Raw genomic sequence first — 18,797 nt, 5'->3', positions numbered from 1 at the left:
CCTGCCTCATTCTTGCTGTTTCCTGGATCTGCTGGGTTGCCTGTTACCTTTGCAGCATAGCCATCCATGTCCAGTGTCCTAAGTCTTTGCTGGAGATCTGATTCATAGCCCTTTACGTTTGTAAGGAAGTTGGATGGTCTTAGCTGTGTTAAGGCTTGCTAAAGCAATCTGATCCGATAGCAGGGAGAGGTCTAGCACCTAGACCAAGGAGAAAGGAGTGCATACTATCAGAAGTCAGTTCCTGTGTGCCATCGAATTTCTAGTTTGGATTTCCTATTGTACGAGTTGCCCTTGTGGTGTTGAAAAATCCTTAGGTTTTGCATTAGTTAATTTGTCTGTGATGTTCATTAGCAACCTGAAGTCTAGATCATGAAGGTGACTTTGGGGGGGCGGGGGAACACATGGGCATCTCTTCAGCCCCTAACTGAGAGTTGTATTGTGGCTGTTGTGACAGTGGCACCTCAGTGCCACTCAATACCTGCTATTGTGTGCCAGCTGTCATCTCTTTCTCAGACATGATTCCTATTTATTTCCAAGTTTTTCTCATATTCGAACAGTAGGACTGGGGCAAAGTGAACATAGGTTTAACTTATTGGCTTGTATCAGAGATTTCAGAAGTTTGGACAAAGCTGAGGAGACTTTATTTCTGCAGGATGTCCCACTTTTCTGATCTTTATGATTTCTGGTTGTGGCATGGCTGGCAAACAAAATTTGTCAGTACCAAGTAAAAGGTTGTTGTGACATTGTGAGCTCACTGTATCTATGTTTATAGTTATTTCCTCAGGACTCCTATTTTCAGTGTGAGGGAGTTCTTCAGGTAGCAGGCAGAGACAGTGCCTCTGAGGGAGCTGAAGATAAGAGTACATTTGAGAATGAGCTGTACCTACTGTTTTCTCCATGGAAACAATTGTCACTCAGCTGTTATACACAGTAAATTCAATTATGGCTGTAGATATAAATGCATTAAAAAAAAAAAAAAGGTCAAGCTGGTGTAAATGAAAATACAACTGGGTCCTGTAGAATTCTTGGCTTTTGTTGTTTCTTTTCTTCTTCTTCTTCTTTTTCTTTTTTGGTTACAGTTCCAACTACAAATCATTCTGCATACTATAGGTACATATTTTGCCCCTCTTGGCCTAGAAAATAGGAAATTAAGGTAGTATATAGCCATAATGAGAGCTGGTAAGCTCTCTGTCTCCAGAACCCACCCTTATCTGTTGCTGAGCAGATCATGTTTTCAACTGTACTGTCCCTGTATTTTTCACAAATATATTTTCTTCTATTTGGCTGTCTGAAGACTACTTTTATAGCAAGTGATCCATGAAGTATCCCTTGGCTGCTGCAAGAATGTATCTGACGGCCAGCTAACCTGTCCCACGTGGCTTTTGCCCTCCTGCAGGGGCCCCAGGCTATGCACAGCTGGCATGGATAAGCATCTGCAGCTATCCACCTGCATGGAAATGAGAGGACAACCTCACAGCTCTTGGGCCCATCTAAAGGCACTGATAGCAACAGAGTTGTCTGACAATATTAGTTGAAGCCTCCCTTTTGTGGGCACTTGAGGAGGAATAGGAGAGGCAAAACAGAGCTGAGCAGACCTTTCTGGAAATCACTAAGAAAGCACATGAACCCTGTATATTTTGACCACATTTTGATTTGAATGTGCCGTGTACCCGAGTTGATGTTTCTGCACAGTGCTGCTAGCAGCTGACAACCCTGTAAAACCATGGTAAACCATCCTGATCCTTCAGTGGCAAATGCTAGCTTGTCATACTGTTCTCCTCCTAGCTGAATTATGAGGCTGGATAGGTAACAAAACCTGAACATCTAAGCACTGAAGTATTTCTAGAAGGTCACTTTCCACCCTAAAATGCAATGGGCTTGCATAATCAAAATCTGAGTGTCTGCTAATGACAACATGGAGCCTTTAGCCTCTCTTCCAGTCATTCCTCTTGCCCCTACAGTGGTTGTTGGTCAAATTGCTTTTAAATATATACTAGCATTCCTTGCAATTCAGAGGATTCTTCTTTAAAGATACTTAACAACCTAATGCAGAGCAATGCTATGATGTGGGGATGTCACAAACTGTTTTTGAAAATCCTAGTGGTCCCAAGTTACAGATGGACGTCTTTAACAGCCTGACCCTAACATTCATTGACAGTTTTCTAGTGTTTTTGTAATTCCTTATCACTATAGGTAATACCCTCTCAGCTGAGCCGGGAGCAAAAATATTTTCTTGCAACTGAAAAATTGTGACTGGAATCTAAGCATAGCACTTTTCCAAAAAAAACTCACACAAATTGAGATCAAAAGTTCCCCCAACCTCAACCCTATCCTGGGCACAGCATTTTAGTCTGTACAGCCAATTCCATGCGGCTCCCACCCGCCACTGAGAGCCACGGCGGCTGCGCCGCCCCAGGCAGCATTGAGAGCTGTGCTGTGCCCCTCCGACCACCACGCCAGGCAGGGGAAAAGCAGTTAATGCTGGCTTTTCTAATTGCAAGTAAGTGGAAGGAATTTATCAGCAAAGCCACAGACTTCAAGACTGTCTTTGCTGTCCATGGAAGGAATTTATCACTTAAACTGCATGTTGAGAAGGGTAAAATTTTAGCTGGCATTTTATCTGCGTTTTTCCCTGCTTGAGCCATTCCTCTGTTCAGTAGGCATGTGATTGAGTCCCAGAAGAGATTTCCTCAGCAGTGGCAGGTTTGAGGTCTATTTTGTTCATTTAGTCACTGGGTGGCAAATGAACCACTGGATGCTAGAGAAGTCAGCGGTCCTGGATGGCCCTTCCAACTCTGCCACTTGATTTTGCTTGACCAACTTTCAGATCTTTTTCCAAGATATGATTCAGTTCCTCCATCTGTAAAATGGAGTTTGATGCTTAATCCCCTTTGAAAAGTGCTTTGAGGTCTAGGAGTAAAAACCACACAGTAGGTTCCAAATTTAATGAGTTTGTATTTTTTAAATCCATGAAGTTTTTTTTTCTTAATTCTGTGTTTTAAAAATGTTGAAAAGTATGGAAATGCTCATCTTTTCTTTTTTCTTTTTTTGATAGCTTTAAAAAGCTATATAATTTTGCAATGGTGGAAAACTTAAAAAAAAAAAAAAAATTCTTCCCACAACATTTTTGCCTTGGGCTGGGCCAAGTCTTGAAGGAAGCAACAGAGCTGTCGATTATAATTGTCAGGCTTTGGCATTTCTCTGCTGTGGAAACCAAATATCAGTGCCATATGTAGAGTCTTGTCTATGTCATACCTTACTTTCCTACCTTAGTTATTCCTGACTGACAGTTCTAAAATGCCTCTCCTCTGAAAGGACACATTTCAGGCTCTTTGGGGTTTCGGGAAACATCAGCCATCAGCGAAATGCAGCTCCCTGCGTGGAGGAGCATGCTAGCACAGAAAGCGAAACATATATTTGCCCATTAAAACGGAGGAGAAAATCATACAGTTCTTCTAGGTGCAATCAGCCCAGCGAATTAGGCTCGTGAGAAATCGGCCTGCAGATCTTCACCGCGTGCGACAGCTCCGGTGGCCTCGGCTCTGCTCCCCTTCGCGAGGGCTGCGCCCTCGGCAGCAGCGCGCGGCCGGCGCGTTAGCGGGCTGGTTCACGGCGTCACTCGCTCCTGGTGCGGAGGGAAGGGCTCGCCAAGGTGCTCGTGCCGCCTGCGGGCCCGAGGAGCGTCGGGCTCAGCCCCGCTTCAGCAGCAGCTGGAGTAACCCACCGCCTGGAGGGCTCCGAGCGCGAGGGAGGCACCGACCCCGTCCCTGTGCCAGCAGCCAGGCCCAAGCGTGCAAAAGCATTAGGGTTGGATGCTTCGTTGTCCTCCTGCTCTTTCCCTGTCGCCGCTCTCGCCCGGCACGTGCTGGGGCTGCGCCGCGGCTCGCGGTGGAGCGTCGCGGCTGTCAGCCCTCAGCGGGGCAGAGGCTTCGTCCCCTGGAGTGGAGAGAGCAACCGGCGGCGACAGAAGGCCGGTACCGACTGGGGAGGGGGCGCACGTGCCTCTGCCTCTCGCCGCGGCCCTAAGGACGTCGCCGCGCCCCCGCCGCAGGCAGTTCGGGCCTGACCTGCGCCAGCGCCCGGACCCTGCGGCAGCCCGCCCCTCCGGCAGCGAGCGTCCCGATCCGCGGGGAGGGGGGCAGATACCAAGTAACTTGTCCGTTAAGCAATGTCTTTTGCTGACGCGCGGTGGATGGGAGAGGGAAAACGCGCCAAGCAGCCGCCGGGGAGCCTTGGCTCGGCTCCGGGGGCGGTGGCGGACCGTCCTGCGGCCAGCGCTCTCGGCGCCCCCGAAAGCACGGCCGCCGCGGAGGGGACTGTGCCGGCTGCCGAGCACCCCCTCGCCAGGGCCCCGTGCGCGCTGCGGTTCGGACCGCGCTGCAGGCTCTGCAGCTGGTTACAGAAAGAAGGTGGGAAATGGTCTCTAGGGCTGAACCTGGACCGTCTCCGGATGCCTGAGGCGTGAGGACAAGGTTCGGGCTGGGATGTGCATGCTTCTCTCTGCTGGAGGAGAAAACACGGCAGTCATACAGAGGAGGACTTGAAAAATGCGATTATGCCGTTGCATAAAAATGAAAGGTAGGTCCTTGGCTGGCGTGTGCTGGCACAGTTCCCATGACTATCACAGAGCGGTACCGGTTCACGGAGCAGGGAGTCTGGCCTGAACTTGATAGAGAGGCAAAAGGAGTGTGAAGTGCTGCTCATCTGCATTGTCAGCCGAGCAAATGGCAATTTCAACAGCATTAAACCGTTAAATAAGCTACTCTCTTAACTTCTAGGAATGCAGCATTAATTTTGAGACGGCCTCTTTTGGAGCGGAGATCTAATGAACTTCTGATGCACTGGGGCTAGAAGCAGACAGTTGCCTCTATCGAATCAGCATCATGTAAGGCTGCCCTCATTAATGAATGTCAGAGAGACCGACCGAACTGGAGATTTCAGGCCTTTGCTTTTTCTCTTTTAATTGCATTTTTCAGAGTTCACAGGCCAGAGTAACCAGGGAAATTTGTGATGGGTCAGAACTGGCTTTGGTTTGGAAAGAATTTCAGGCATCCTTCACGTGACCTCCTCCTCCTTCTGCACAATTGTTACTTTTAAAAGAAATGGTGATAATGGGGGGTGAATGGAGCTGCTTTGCAGAAATCTTGCCTGTAACCCTGCAGTTTGGAAATACCTCTTTTGATTTGATGGAAGGGAGTGGTACATGCATGCAGTGGTGGGGGTGAAGTACAAGTGCAGGGACTTTGCTCAGGGTCAGCAGCCAGAAGCTGCTTGCCTTCATTTCATGCTGGAGCAGGCAATCAAGAGCCTAAAGCAGGGATGAGGCATTTTACAAGCAGCAAGGATGCAAATTCAGACTTAGTCAGCCACTGCTCCTGTGCAGTCTGTGGGGTTTCTAGTCAATCTGGAGCCTAGTCAAGGCTTGCAAGGCTCTGGGAGCAGATAGGACTTGCTCCCTTTGCAGTCTCTCTGTAGATAGGGTGGGGGGGGGGGAGGAGGAGGGGATCTTCCTTGCTGACTCAGCTGGCCAGGGCAGCTGGTCTAGTTAATCTTAAATAAGCCAATTAAAGCTGCATGTTAGGAATGCCTCTCAGCAGAAGTTTTGCCTGAATAAAGGCTTCAAGATTTAGCTAATAATGCCTCAAATCCAAATGGAACATTCCCTATCTAGAGGGCCAGTCATGCCCACTCAGGCCCTTCCATGCCAGCATCAGGATATGGCTTAATTGAATCAAATCTTCCAGGGAGCAAGCAGCCAGGCAAAGTAGAAGATATACACATCAGAGCTGCTAGCTAAGCTGTTAGAAGAGCCACTGAATCTAGAGCACCACACGGAGGGGAGAGTCTCAGCTCTGTTTGTCGCCTGCTAGGTAAGTTGTGATACAGCTCCTGTGCCTCAGTTTTCCCACTTGTAAAAACAATGATACCAATGGTGCTCTTGAAAGATGTGGGCCTGGATCCTCGGGTGTCCCACAATGATGTGCTGTAGTTGTAATGCCAGATTAGATAAGCTGCATGTCCTCAAGAGGATTGGGGGGATACCTCATAACTGTGTGTAGGGAGGCCAAGGAGTTGGGTCATTGAGCATCATTATGGCAGCCTTATAGTGATCTCTCTGTAAAGCATTTTTAGCTATCCTGATGAAAGTCCTGTAGATGAAGTTAGATGCTCTTAGCTCCAGCTGAATATGCTGTGCTTTTTGACATGAGCATAGTATGAAGTTTGACCCAGCATAAAAAGAGTACTAACACTATTACCCTCGTGAAACTCAGAAGCAAACAAATTGCTTTCCTCAGGCCCAAGACATAAAGCCGTGGCTGGCTGCAGTATAGCTGCCACCTGGAATTCCCAAGCTGCAAAAACTTGCTCTTCTTAGATCTAAGAGGCAAGATGACATGTAGGGGCCCATATCCTTGCTTAGATGTTGTGCTGCAAAACAGGAGGGTAAGAGAAAGATTTGTAAGAGAGGGAGGGGTTCATTTTTTTTTTTTTGCTAGAAAAAGCTTCCTTCAAAGAATTCTTCCTTGTGAATTTATAGTCCCCAACCCACTATTTTATGACCTCAACAAGAAACTCATAAAAGAAATGTTTAAGAAAGAAAAAAAGTATAAAAGAGGCACCGGCAAGTCTCAACCTAATATGTGGAGTGAGGGTTCCTAAGGTGAGAGTTCCCATAGAAGGAGATCAGAAAACGCAGGACCGGCCCTAGAGGGAAGGGTGACTTTATGGGATACCAAGGAGGGCCTCTGACTTAGACCTTGTATTCAGGCCTCCTTCTGTGGCAGCAGGTTGGGAGGCTTGGCAGCAGCGGTGAAATGCTCTCAGCTCCCTCTGCAAAGGGAAGGTGTGGGAGTAGACGATGGGGTTTAATTCACTCGATGGCAAAACCTGCTTTCCTGAAGATGTTTCAGGGGTCTGCAATGGGATCACCCAGATGAGAGAGGGAATGACCCACTTAGAGGTTGTTTGGGTCTGAGAGGTGGTGAGCATACATGTTGTAACAGTGAGAGGATGCCCAAAAGCTCAGACCTTGGTATTCCTCGAGCCCTGCAGGAATTTGGAAAAATGGCTTTGGTTTTCAAGTGCTTTCCAGTTCCACGAGGTCAAACAGAGAATGCTGCCTAGGAGGAAAGTCCTCTCCTGTAAGGGCAAAAGGTCCTGCTGTTCGCACATAGCAAAGACTAGAAACTAAAGGCTAGGAATGACAAAGTATTACACGGGAATAAGGATGAAATTGCTTAAAATCTGTTATCAGCGCCTGGAGACTCAATTACCTCTTGGGGGAGGGGAGAGTTACTTAAAAAAAAGAATGTGTTTTTTTGCTTTTGTCTTCATCCTCCCCAAAGATGATACTGCATTTGAGGAGATGTTTTTACATGTTGTGGTGCAAACTCCCTGGCAGCAGCTTCTGCTGAGCCATGTTCCCATTCTGGACTTCTGAAAAGCAGTAGGCTTTGCTCTGCAAAAGAAATCTCAGCAGGTCTCTTGAGCTTGCTGTGGTGACTAGGCTTGTCTGCCTGTCTGTAGTAGGAAAGCTGAGCACTAAAGACGTGGTCTTCTACCATTTAGATAAATCAGGGCTCCTTTCAGGGACATTAAAGCAAGCCAGGAACACTGGTCTGATCCCCTCTTGCTTACCCCAGTCCTATCCCAGGAATGCCTGTCATCCAGAAGCCCGTTTAAATTAAGACCTGTTGAGACAGATAATGCACCCCTTCCCTTTCCTCGCAGTCCTAATAGCTACTCACCTGCACCATTAAAGAGCCTATTTTCCCGTTTTAGTCTTTAATGCCCTTGATTCCACCCTTGCGCTACATTTCTGTGCCTGAATAAAGAGTCCTGACAGTGTGTCCATAAAAACACAGATAAACTGTAATCAAACTACCTCTCAAGCCAACCCAAACTCTCTGGGATTCTTTTTCCCTTTACAGCTTCTGTACTCTTTCTGCATTTTTAGTGTCTTTTTCAAATTGTGAACCTCTGAACCTAATGCAATCAGCACGGGCCTGATAACATTGAGCCCTGCCTTCACTGCCCCTTGCTAAAAGGTTAAGAGCTCTTCTGCTGCGGGCTTGTACTGGCAGCTTTTGTTGAGCTGCTTGTTTGCCTTGCCTGCCTAAGGGGAGGCCTAAATGAGCCTTGGACCTCTGCGCTGAGATGGGGATGCATGGGCAACCGTGCCCCTCTGTGGAGAGATGTAGCAGATAGCTGGCAGTGGTGGCTTGCCAGTCTCCCGAGCTGCTCACTTATGGCCTTGTAAAGTACTCATCCCTAACGGGGCAATAAGGACTGTCTGCTGATGTAACATTGTGTCTTCCTTTTCAACTCCCACCTCCCCCTCCCCCCCCCTTTTTTTTTCTTTTTCTTTAACTCATAGTATTAGAAAAGTCAGTTTTAAAATGTGTCAGAGTGTCTTTCACAATTTGTACTTTGGAAAAAGAAAAAGTGTAATACTTCCCCTATGTTCTCTGCAATTTGCTCAGTTTTTCCAAAGTAAGAAATTTACCTCCTGGCCAAGGTCTGGAATGGAAAAATTCAAAAAAATAAACATTTCTGAGCTTATGTCTTAAAAAAAAAAAAATAGTGTAGAGGGGAAAGGGCATGCACCCTCTGCAACCTTTCCCACTGACTCCCGGAGATGCTGCCCTAGGATAGCTGTTTGGGGAGGCACAAGCTGAGGTGATTTTCCTTTGTTTCCCCTACTTCGAGGGCTCTGGTTGTGCCCACACTGTAGGACTGGTGAGCTTCCGAGCGGTGGGAAGGATGCACAATGCTATGGCAGATATCATCTTTGCCTTTGCATGCATGTATGGAGGTGTGCATCTGCATAAAGCCACACAGATGTGTGCTCTTCCCTGCACTGTGCTGTGCTGACATGTATATAGGTGGGGAGAAACAAACTTTTATAGACTTCCTGTGCTTTATTCACTCCTATCCACATACTTGTCCTCAGAAATATTAATTATTCACTTCTTCATCCTTCTACCCCTGCATTTTAGAAATGAAAAAAATATATTATGAGGCAGCACTGTGGAAAAACTTCCTTAGAGAAATATGTTAGATGATTTGGGAAAGGCTTGGGTAATGGAGCTTTTTGTAGGCTAATAGAATCAAACTGTTCCACAAAAATATTATCATTGGGAGCATGAGCTGAATACGGAATGATTCATACAAAATATGGTATATGCCCATATTTCATATAAATCAATGCTATGCACAGCAAGAGAGGACTGGGGCATGATGAATACCTGAGACCTGCCCCTAAGCATGGAAAAGATAAAATTCTTATTAAAGACCTCGGAAGCCCTAAGGAGGGTGAGATTGACTTTGCAAAAAACACGGGGTAGAGTCCCCAGGGCTAACAAGAAAGCCATGTTAAAAGCCTGGAAGATTGCTGATAGAGTTATGATTAAGGACAAGCAAGCAGAATTTCTCATGATTTTTTTCTATGCAAGCTGAAACAAATCTGTTTACCTCTCTGCACCTCGCTGCCTTATCTGTGAATGCTGAGAAAAGACTGCTCCTGAAAAGGAGCACTGTAGGCTAAATCTGTAGTTTTTTGGAAGCTATTGCTTTGGGAGAGAGAGTTAGTGGAAGAGATCAGTCAGGATAAAATGGGTGAGCTAGTGATCCTTTTTTCTCTTTCTTAAAGAGAAATGATTCCCATTAACTATTTAGCATTTCTCAATCAGCAGAACGGTGCTCCTAAATCACCAAGGGCTTTTAAAATCCACCCCAAACTTCTTTCCTGATCTTGTCATAGGCTGTTATTAACAAAAAGTGGTAATAATATTCTAGATGGGAAGTATAAGATCTAGTTTTCCTGTACTAATGGGAGATTCAAACATCTGGCATGCCAGTCCCTGTGTCCTGGTCGTGCTGTGGACAGGACAGTCCCTCACTGCTACTGGGAGCAGCCCTGGGGCCATGAGTGACATGCCAAGATGCCTGTCTTAAGCTACACCAGTGGCTATTCTACATGCTGTAACAGCACATAGGAAAGTGCAAACATAGCTTAAAATTCTCTCTTCTACCATGCTGCATCCCTTGTTAGGGTAAAGATATAAATGATCTATATTTGTGGCATCTTTGTTCTAGTTGTGTCTTGCTGGAGACTTGAGGGTTGGGCTGAGGTTACCCAGTGATGCATGCAAGCTATAAGGCTGAGAAAGCAGAGTGGACCAAAAAGCTGCCTGTGTTTCCTATGACTTTGCCTTTGAATGTCCGCCTGTATAGCCTGACTATGCTGTTACTGTCTCTGACAATCCCCTGAGGTACTGTATTGCTGTGCTCAAGCTGGGACTTTCTGTTGTATACTATATTTAGGTTATAGATTTGCATTGTTAACTTGCTGATTTTAATGAGCAGGCAGCTTACTTGTTGCACTAGGCATTCGCTTCTTATACAGTTGTGGCAGCCTTTGAGTGTCTCTGTGCTGCGTGCTCAAGGATGCCTCAATAGGGGAGAGAAAACAGCTTGTAAAAACCTGTTTGACATAAAAAGAGGATGAACTTTATTAAAAAAAAGAAAAAAAAAGAAAAAGAAAAAAAAAGTGTCAAACCCTCCATAACACAGACACTGCTTGGATACTTGTGGGTCCGAACGCTTTGGCAGGTGATGAGTGAGGTAACTTCTATGGCTATAATGCACTGGGGGATCCTTCTGGTGCTTTGCTTCTTGGAGCAGTGAGGACATGTGTCCTGCTTGCCTGAGCTAGGGTGCTCAGCAGGTCCTCAACTACCAGGCCTGTTTCCTGTGTAAGCCCTGAACACTTTGGCTTGAACTGCTTTTCAGGGTCTCTTGCTTGAGCAAAGTGGTCTGGGTGACAAAATAGGAAAAACTGGTCACCAATGATTCACAGACAGATCCTAAAAATATACCGCTTTTGTTCCTTTCCTTGTGGCCCTGGGATGAGCTGCTTCACAGAGGAAGCAGGAAGATAAACAAACAATTCCCACATGCAGTAGTGAAGGCTGCAGTCCAACTTTCTCAGCTTCCAGGATTCAACTATGAGATTCTTCTTGGCCACTAGACTCTTCTTGCCCGCTCCCTCTCTGACAGGAGGACCTCAGATGGGAGGTTAAGGACGTCCCTGGTAAAGGCATGCCTGAGTTCCTGAATGTGCTGATAGATGGACAGCTTGGGAATCCTTGCAAACTGTGATGCTGCTTCTGTTTGGGTCACTGGCTCAGCTGTGGACCACAGGGTTTGGTGAAATGATGCATAGCAATACTGGCTTGTCCATCACTGATTCGTACACAGCCTCAGGGGCTGGAAGCTGCTACGGGTAGGAAGTCTCATTACTGGTGGAGAATGCTGATTTGAATGTGGCCTGGCCAGCAGTGACTGGAAACTTGATTAATGCCTCTGACAACATCTGATGAGTAGTTCATATGAAATAACCCTGATCGTTCCAGCCTGGTCTTTCCTGAAAAGACCACTATTGTACATAAACAGCCACTGGAGGATGTCATCTGAAGTATGGCATTAAGGGCAGGCCACGGACAGAGGCCAGCCCCCCCAAATACCACTTCTGCATATGTCTGGATCAATGGCTTTGCTCCCAGGATGCAACTAAGTACCTTCAGGGTGCTGTGGCTAGCACAGCACAGCTGCAGGGTGGATGCACGCTGCCTGCGCTCTGCTGAGGACCAGGGAACATTACCCAGGCCCAGCACAGTCCCAGTGAAGCTTTGTGGCTTCAGTTTTTGGTGCTAATAGGGATATTCCTGCCTTGATCTGAGCTGACTCACCTCTTTCTCCCCACCTGCCTGCATAATTGTTACTCTGTTTAGCATTTTCTACCTTCTGCCCTAATTCAGCCTTGTTCAATGCAGGGAAGAAGCACAGCACAAAAAAAAAAAAAAAAAAAAAAAAAAAAAAAAAAAAAAAAAAAAAAAAAAAAAAAAAAAAAAGCTTATTGCAGGAGGCATGAACCTGAAGTACATAAACCATTGCTTGGGATTAGAGGAAGCTCCTTTCATTAGCAATTTGCTCCAAAACAGATCTTTTCATTTTTTTTCTTCTCTTCTCCTTTCTTTCTTTTTTTTTTTCTTTTGTTTATTTGTTTTGTTTGGGGTTTTTTATACCATCTTTGACCTACTGGCTCTGTTCAGAGATGACACTGGTTCTCCAGGGTAATCTTACATGCCTATGTTTCTACACATGTTTTCCAAAATCACGGTGAATGACTTAGCAGAGAGCCTCACATGGCCTTGATTTGCCCCTTGGTATTACATAAAATAGGAAAAATATGGAGTAAGGCAGTATTATTTCTCAGTGATCAAAGCTGCAGCTGGTGTAAATCAACACAGCTCCTTTGGTTTCAGTGGAGTTACACACTTATACACTAGAAATAGGGTGACCCTTCACATGCAAAGGGTTGCTATAAAACCAAAACAGCCTGTTTCTTAGTGTCAGACCTTGCACAAAGACCTGGCCAGCAATATTTAATTTTGTAAGCACTTCATCATTACTTTTCTTTTCATGCAAGTTGGCTGCCATTAGCAGAGCAGGAACAGGACAAGCAGGAATAGCACATCTGTCTTAGGGCTGCACAAGCACCACTTCACTGTATTTATGCTGAGCAACGGCTAGGAGGAATTCAGTTGCCTGAGTAGCTTCAGTCTTGGTGTTTTCTCTCAGATAGTCACTTGCCAGCTAGGAAGATAAAGCCAGTGTGATGTTTTTCAGTGGTGATGGGGAGGAGGCTGTAGGACAGTATTCCAAAAACTCTACCTTGCCACAGAAAATCACCAGAAAACCTCGGTTCTCCTGCCCCTAGAGACATCTCTTGCATGCTGAGGAAGCAATATTGCCTTCAGGAATCTGTATTTCCAGACTGTGCCACTGAAAAGTAGCTGCATCTGTGACTGCTCAAACAGCCTAGGTGTACAAGCAGCCATGGACTGACCCATTTACCCATTGCTCTGCTCAGCTCTTCCCCCACAGCTGAAGAGCCCCATGACTCTGCTCAGCTACTGACACCTAAACCTCCTCCTCTTTCTTAGATTTCTCTTAACTAGCATCCTGTTTCCCTGACAGGTAGGGAGGTCAGCTCCTTTTGGGACCCACTCTCCCCCAAGCGTTAGTGGGACTGTCCTGTAGTTATGAATACTGAACTGAGGGAGAAGCATATCCAGTAACCTCAGACCCAAATACCCCCACAGCCCTGGACACAGACACACTTGCAATTGAGTTGGAGTTTTGTCAGCAGTTTCCTGATGGGTTGCAGTAGACGTCAAAATCTGAGCATCTGAACAAAATCTGTATTTGCCAGCTCAGAGCTTGGCTCTGCAGCTGAGGAAGTTGCTTTTGGGCTCCATTTATGCTTGTGAATTTAGAATACAGGCTTGCTATGGGTTGGCCCGCATATCCCATTGTATCTGAATTCATGATGCTGGAGAGGAGCACCTTAGATTTGACGTATTCACCCTTCAATAAGATCAGAAAGGAACAAATTTATCCTCACAAAGGAAAATGTTTGTGGTTCCATAACTTTTTTTTCTTTTTCTTTTTTTTTCTTTTTTTTTTGTCATGTGAAAAGGAACCTGCTATTCTAAATTACTTTTAATAACAAAGTTTGTATTTCAGTAGTTTGGCAATCTACGTAATATCTTAGCCTTGGCTGCTGAGCAGTAGGTTTCTGACCCCTCCAAAACAGTCTAAGTATTACTCATGTAGCAGTTCTGCTGATCTGATGATCTCCAACACAGAGGCCCACATGCGACGCCTTTGCAATGGCATTTAGAGTGCTATCATCTTTACGACAACTTTGGACACCTGTAGTGGCACAGGATGTTATGCAATCGCTGGTTGCATCAGCATGACATATTCCAAGTGTACTGCTAATTTGAAGCTAGTGTAGGGAGAGATCCTGGAAATGCTGATATTCCTTGGGGTCCATGCCTCATGTGCCCGCTGTGTGGATCTGCTGCATGCTGCTGACAGCCAGGTCACAGCATGCACCCTGCTTACCTGGCCAGGGCTTGGTGTGGGTGCCTCAGAGTGGAGGCTAATTAGTGGTGTGCAAGCCTCTGGCTCAAGGAGAATGATTCCTTCCTGTTGAACTCTATTCTGTTAGATTTGAAGTGAAATCAAGGCTGAGCCCTTCACCAAAAGGGGCATCATGCAGTTACCCTCACTCTGTTTTTGATCCCAGCCTTTCTTATATCTCTGTAACTCCTGCTTTCTTCTCATTTAACAGTTGTCCCCAGGAGAGCCACCTCTGAGCACCTGGAAATGGCTCACTAATGAAGACATGCAGATATTCATCAAATTGTGCATTATGCAGTACGCTGCTAAAAATAGCCTGGGTTGCACGTCTGGGCCTGACTTCTCTGGGAGGGATTTGCAGGCCAGATTCAAGAAGTGATTTGTCACCTGGTGCCATGGCAACTGCTCTCACTAATGCAAGCAGCAGGATGTCAGCAGCATGGCAATGCTGGCCGAGTGAGAGGGCACAGGCTAACCTTGGCCAAGCACACAGCAGCAAAACGGACTGTCATTCCCACCAGCTGCACAGAGGACTCCCTTCCTCCTCCCTTTCCCTGTTCCCCAAATCTGTAGCCATTTGCATGCGGCTGGTAGGAAAAGAAGAGGCTTCTAAAGGAGGAAGGACTAAAATAAGGAAAAGAAGGAAAACAAGAGTTGTTGCATTTCCATTCAGGTGAGAAAGACAGTGCTGATCTAGGAGTTACCATTAAAGGTGATATGGGAAAGATTCAAGAGGAACTGTGAGCCATATTTCTGGTTTGTAGCTTTACTATTTAAAGGCTCTGTACTTTTCTTTTTTGGGAGTGTTTTCTGTTCTGCTTGTATTTAGCTTAGAAATACTCTGACCATTTAGTGTGGCATTCTGGGTTCTTGTTCAGGGGGGACTTCAGCAGGACCTTATCTGCTTGATCCAAGTAGGCTGTAGTTCTACCACAGATGTACTGATACTCTGTTACTTGTTAGGAAATGGAGCTAAGCCAAAGTTTTATAAATGCCGCCCTGCTTCAGAAGTCCATTCACAACTGTTCACTGATTGGTGTTTCAGCATATCATAGTTTCATGCTTTATCACAGAATCTCTGAAAACTGATGAGTAAAACTTGATGGCCCAATGAAATGGAAAAAAAGGACAAGAAGGGAACCGAGATAAACAATTAAAGCACTTCTGTAAATATTTTCTTCTACAAAGGGCATAGATGTAGGAGATGAATTTTGTCCTTCACTACAGGTCATCTTAAAATTTCAGTTTTCATTTGCAGTAAGTTGTTGGACACATCTTTGTTTTTCACTCTGTTCTCATCTGAACAAATAGCTCAGTATCCTGGACCTTATTCTCACTGTGGAAATGACCAACTTCTACTTTCAGAAAAGGCTTGTGATTTTCAGTGTCTCTGATTTTTTTCATCGTCTCCATTCCATTTATGCTACGTAGCCCTGTTTTGAAATCGGCCAAGCATCAGGCCATTTCAGACCCCTTTGTAATTTCTCAGTTTGGACATTCAAAAGCAGATGACCCATATAGCCAGCTGTATGAAAGTGCCTTTCATCTGGTTGCAGGGTTATTTATGAATATGAGCATTTACTGAGCTGATGGCAAGTCTATGATGTGCTCACCTGGACAAGGGAAGCAGTGCAGAAAAACAGAAATGGAAAGGCAGCCCAAATGGTTGGGAATAGGCGAGGAATTGAAATATAATCACCTTTTGCAGAAATCTCTGTCTTAATCCATGCTTGCTGATGTTCAGTGATATAATTCCCTCATGGAAAGAGAACCAGTTTGGTTCTCTTAATGGGGATGAGTCCGGATTCTGGAATCTGGATCCAAATTTTTGAAACTCTGACACATGGGTCTTTAGGGCTTGGTTCAGCTTAATGAAAAGATAGCAACTATTTAGGAAAAAAAGTCAGGTTTGGATTTGAATTTTGCATGTAAAGTCTCCAATTCTATGCTTTTGAGTATGCTGTATTTTCTTTTAGGCCCTTTTGTCAGTAAGATTGAAGAAAAGTCCCTGCTCTCTTCTGCCAGCCCCTTTTATGCGAAAGTTTAGCATATGCTACAGAGACAGTCCTGCTTCCTACAGGAAGGACCTCTCCTCTCTCAGACTTCATTCTTGGTCATATCTCCCAATTTCCCTCTCGGGGCCAAACAGGAAAGGATGGAAAGGCAAGTGTAGTAAAAGCAATCAAATCGAATGCAGTTGTGAAATATGGTCACCAACACTGTTTCTGGGATCAGTCATCCAAAAACCCCCGTTTTGATGCCATGACAGGTTTAGCAAGGTGTGTGAAATGATAAGTTGCCTGAAATGACAAGGCTCCGTCTCCAGCATAACAAATACTGCGAGAAAAAACATGCTGCAAGGACCAGACGAGTGCAGAATTCAAATTGGGCTCCAGCAGCTTCCTCTTCTAATGCAAGAGAGCTCGTCTGGCTGCCACCCCTGTGAAAAGTGCCAGGCACGGTGCAGCGCCTGGCAACGTGGTTCCTCTCTGCTGGAACCTCTCACTTACCTGATCCTGGAAATGCTGATGTGCCTTGGGGTCCATGCCTCGTGTCCCCGCTGTGTGGATCTGCTGCATGCTGCTGCCAGCGTGTTACTGGGAACCAAGGTGGAGATGTGAGCTGGGATTGCCCCGGCACTTCAGCAGTGAGCAGCAATACTCCATCTCCCTGTGCTTCCTCACTTGTGTTTACCCCAGCTGGGTGTCCTTCAGCAACATAGAGCTCCGTTCCCACAAAATTCAGATTTTTTCTTCATGAGGTTCACCTCTTGCCTTCCATAAGAGGGGCCTATTGAGACAGGTGCTGTGTGTAATTGTGCTTGGGGCAGGGAGGGGCGAGGAGCCGCGTTGCCTGATGAGGAAGGTGGAAATGTGCCCTGCGGCTGCTTCTGCTGCTGCTCTTCCTGAGCTGCCCACTGCGAGCCCTTCCCGTGGGTGTGCCGGGCAGGGGAGACACTGCTCCAGAAATGCCGTTCTTTGCAACCAAGAGCTGTTTGGTTCCTCAGGGCAGGGCAGTGAGGTGCCTTGAGGTGGCCACCTCACAAGTTGCCCCATCTGTGTTTGTTGTCCTGGTGCAGCCTGGTGGGCTGCAAAACATTTAAAACACAAAGCTGCTATTAGGACAAAAACATCCACCACCCGATTCCCAGGAGCAGGCTCTATTTTTGGTTGGGTTTCTGGCCATGGGAGTGCCTGAGCAGTGTGCACGTGCTCGCGTGGCCCGTGGCCTGCCTCGCTGGGAAGTGCCGCAAGTCCTGGCACTAACTGCCGCAGTGACATGTGCTGCACGGAGCCGCTTGCAGGAGCGGCGGCTGCCGCGGTGGCTATTAGGAGCTATCATCAGTCTTCAGCCAGGGTGGCTGCAAGACAAGGAAGTGATTAGGAAACGGGAATGTGATAGGTGAGTGATCTGTCAAATGAACTGTATTAACCTAAATGTGTCAAAGAAGTTTCCACTGAGATGAAAAAAAAGGGAGAGGTTCTTATTTAAAAAAAAAAAAAAAAGGACTGATTTCAAATTGATAAAGAGAGTCTCATTTTATTTTGTTATATAGATAGCTTTGGTTATTCCAGCATGAGATACCACATGCTTGTTGTTCACCTGCCTCCCAACTTGAAAACAGATAGCAGTAAAGGAAGGGGGATTAGGACAGCAGAGAACAGGCTGAAGAGAGTCTAACTTTTTACATAAGAAGCTAACATCATTGTAGAGCTCTGTCTGTCCCTTGCTTTCTGTCTGCACAGCATTTCACAGGCAGATGCATTTGTGCTGCCTCTACTCTGGGTGAGTAGGTCATGAGCCAACTCAGACCAAAAGCCATGTAGCTGTGGTTAGCTTGGTTCCCATCCAGCTGGCCTGGCACACTGGAAGAACGTGCATATATCTGCCAGCAGTGGCTGTGTAGATAAATCTCTGTCACCTTTTGATGGCATAGAGATATGATATGGGACCAGATACTGCCAGGTAAGGGTATCTGGCATATTACCATGCCCTGCTGCCCACCCTGTTAGAGATGCTCGCATCAAGAAATTACTGCATTTGGTTGCCCATTACTGACCTCTCCTAACGATGTTGATTCCTTTAGATCTGCTAACAGAGCTACTGGTGTGATTTTCTGCAAACAATTCGAAGCAAAACGAACCATAGTTACATAAATAGTCAAATTCTAGGTTTTTGCTAGCAGTACTTCCTTTGGCAGATGTGGTTTGGGAAGTGTCCACATGAATGGCTCAGTGAGCAGATGTGAGGAGATGATATCCTCCGGTGAGGAGGCTATGAAGAGCAGTTATAGCTGGACTAGCTGTTTCTTACCTGCCTGCACGAGGCCTGCAACATGGAATGGGCTGGCTGATGCACTCTCAGCATGACAGCAAATCCAGACACCTCAGGAGCTCCTGCCCAGAAGCTGCACAGAAATGTATCTGCCACTTCCGGGCAGGCAGCAGACACTGTTGCAGAGCCCTGGGGAGTTATTAGTACATTTACGTTTACGTTTTCAGACAGCCATGTTGCATCTGATAACAGGTGTTAATTAGTGTTGCAGCCTGTATGCTTGTGAGGGTCCATCTCTGAATCAAAATCATCACTTACGAGTGGAACCGAAATGTAAGGGCACACTCAAGTTGTAACCTCATGAACTTCAATGCGAAACCAAGCTCTAAGACTTTAGAGACCAAGAGGTAAGGTGTTCATCCTGTGCCCACACTACTGGCTGCCGTGCCCTCAGCGAAGACACTGTGACAGTGGTTGCTGTAACTTCCAGTGAACTCTCTAATGAAAGAATTCAATCTCATTCCTAA

The 18,797-nt window shown here is 46.1% G+C and overlaps 1 protein-coding gene across 1 annotated transcript in view; it reads left to right on the top strand.

Moving 5' to 3' along the window:
* The first annotated feature begins 4,503 nt into the window (after window positions 1–4,503).
* Window positions 4,504–18,797, top strand: part of LCLAT1 (lysocardiolipin acyltransferase 1) — a 171,050-nt gene continuing 156,756 nt past the window's right edge. The window contains exon 1 of the mRNA XM_062571739.1: window positions 4,504–4,578. Within this exon, the coding sequence (XP_062427723.1) occupies window positions 4,556–4,578 (23 nt within the window). The 5' untranslated portion in view covers window positions 4,504–4,555. The remainder of the gene's footprint in view (window positions 4,579–18,797) is intronic.

This window comes from Rhea pennata, chromosome 3 (assembly GCF_028389875.1).
Source record: "Rhea pennata isolate bPtePen1 chromosome 3, bPtePen1.pri, whole genome shotgun sequence".
NCBI lineage: Eukaryota > Metazoa > Chordata > Aves > Rheiformes > Rheidae > Rhea > Rhea pennata.
The sequence above is the reverse complement of the archived record's forward strand: the minus strand, read 5'-3'. Positions and strand labels throughout refer to the sequence as shown.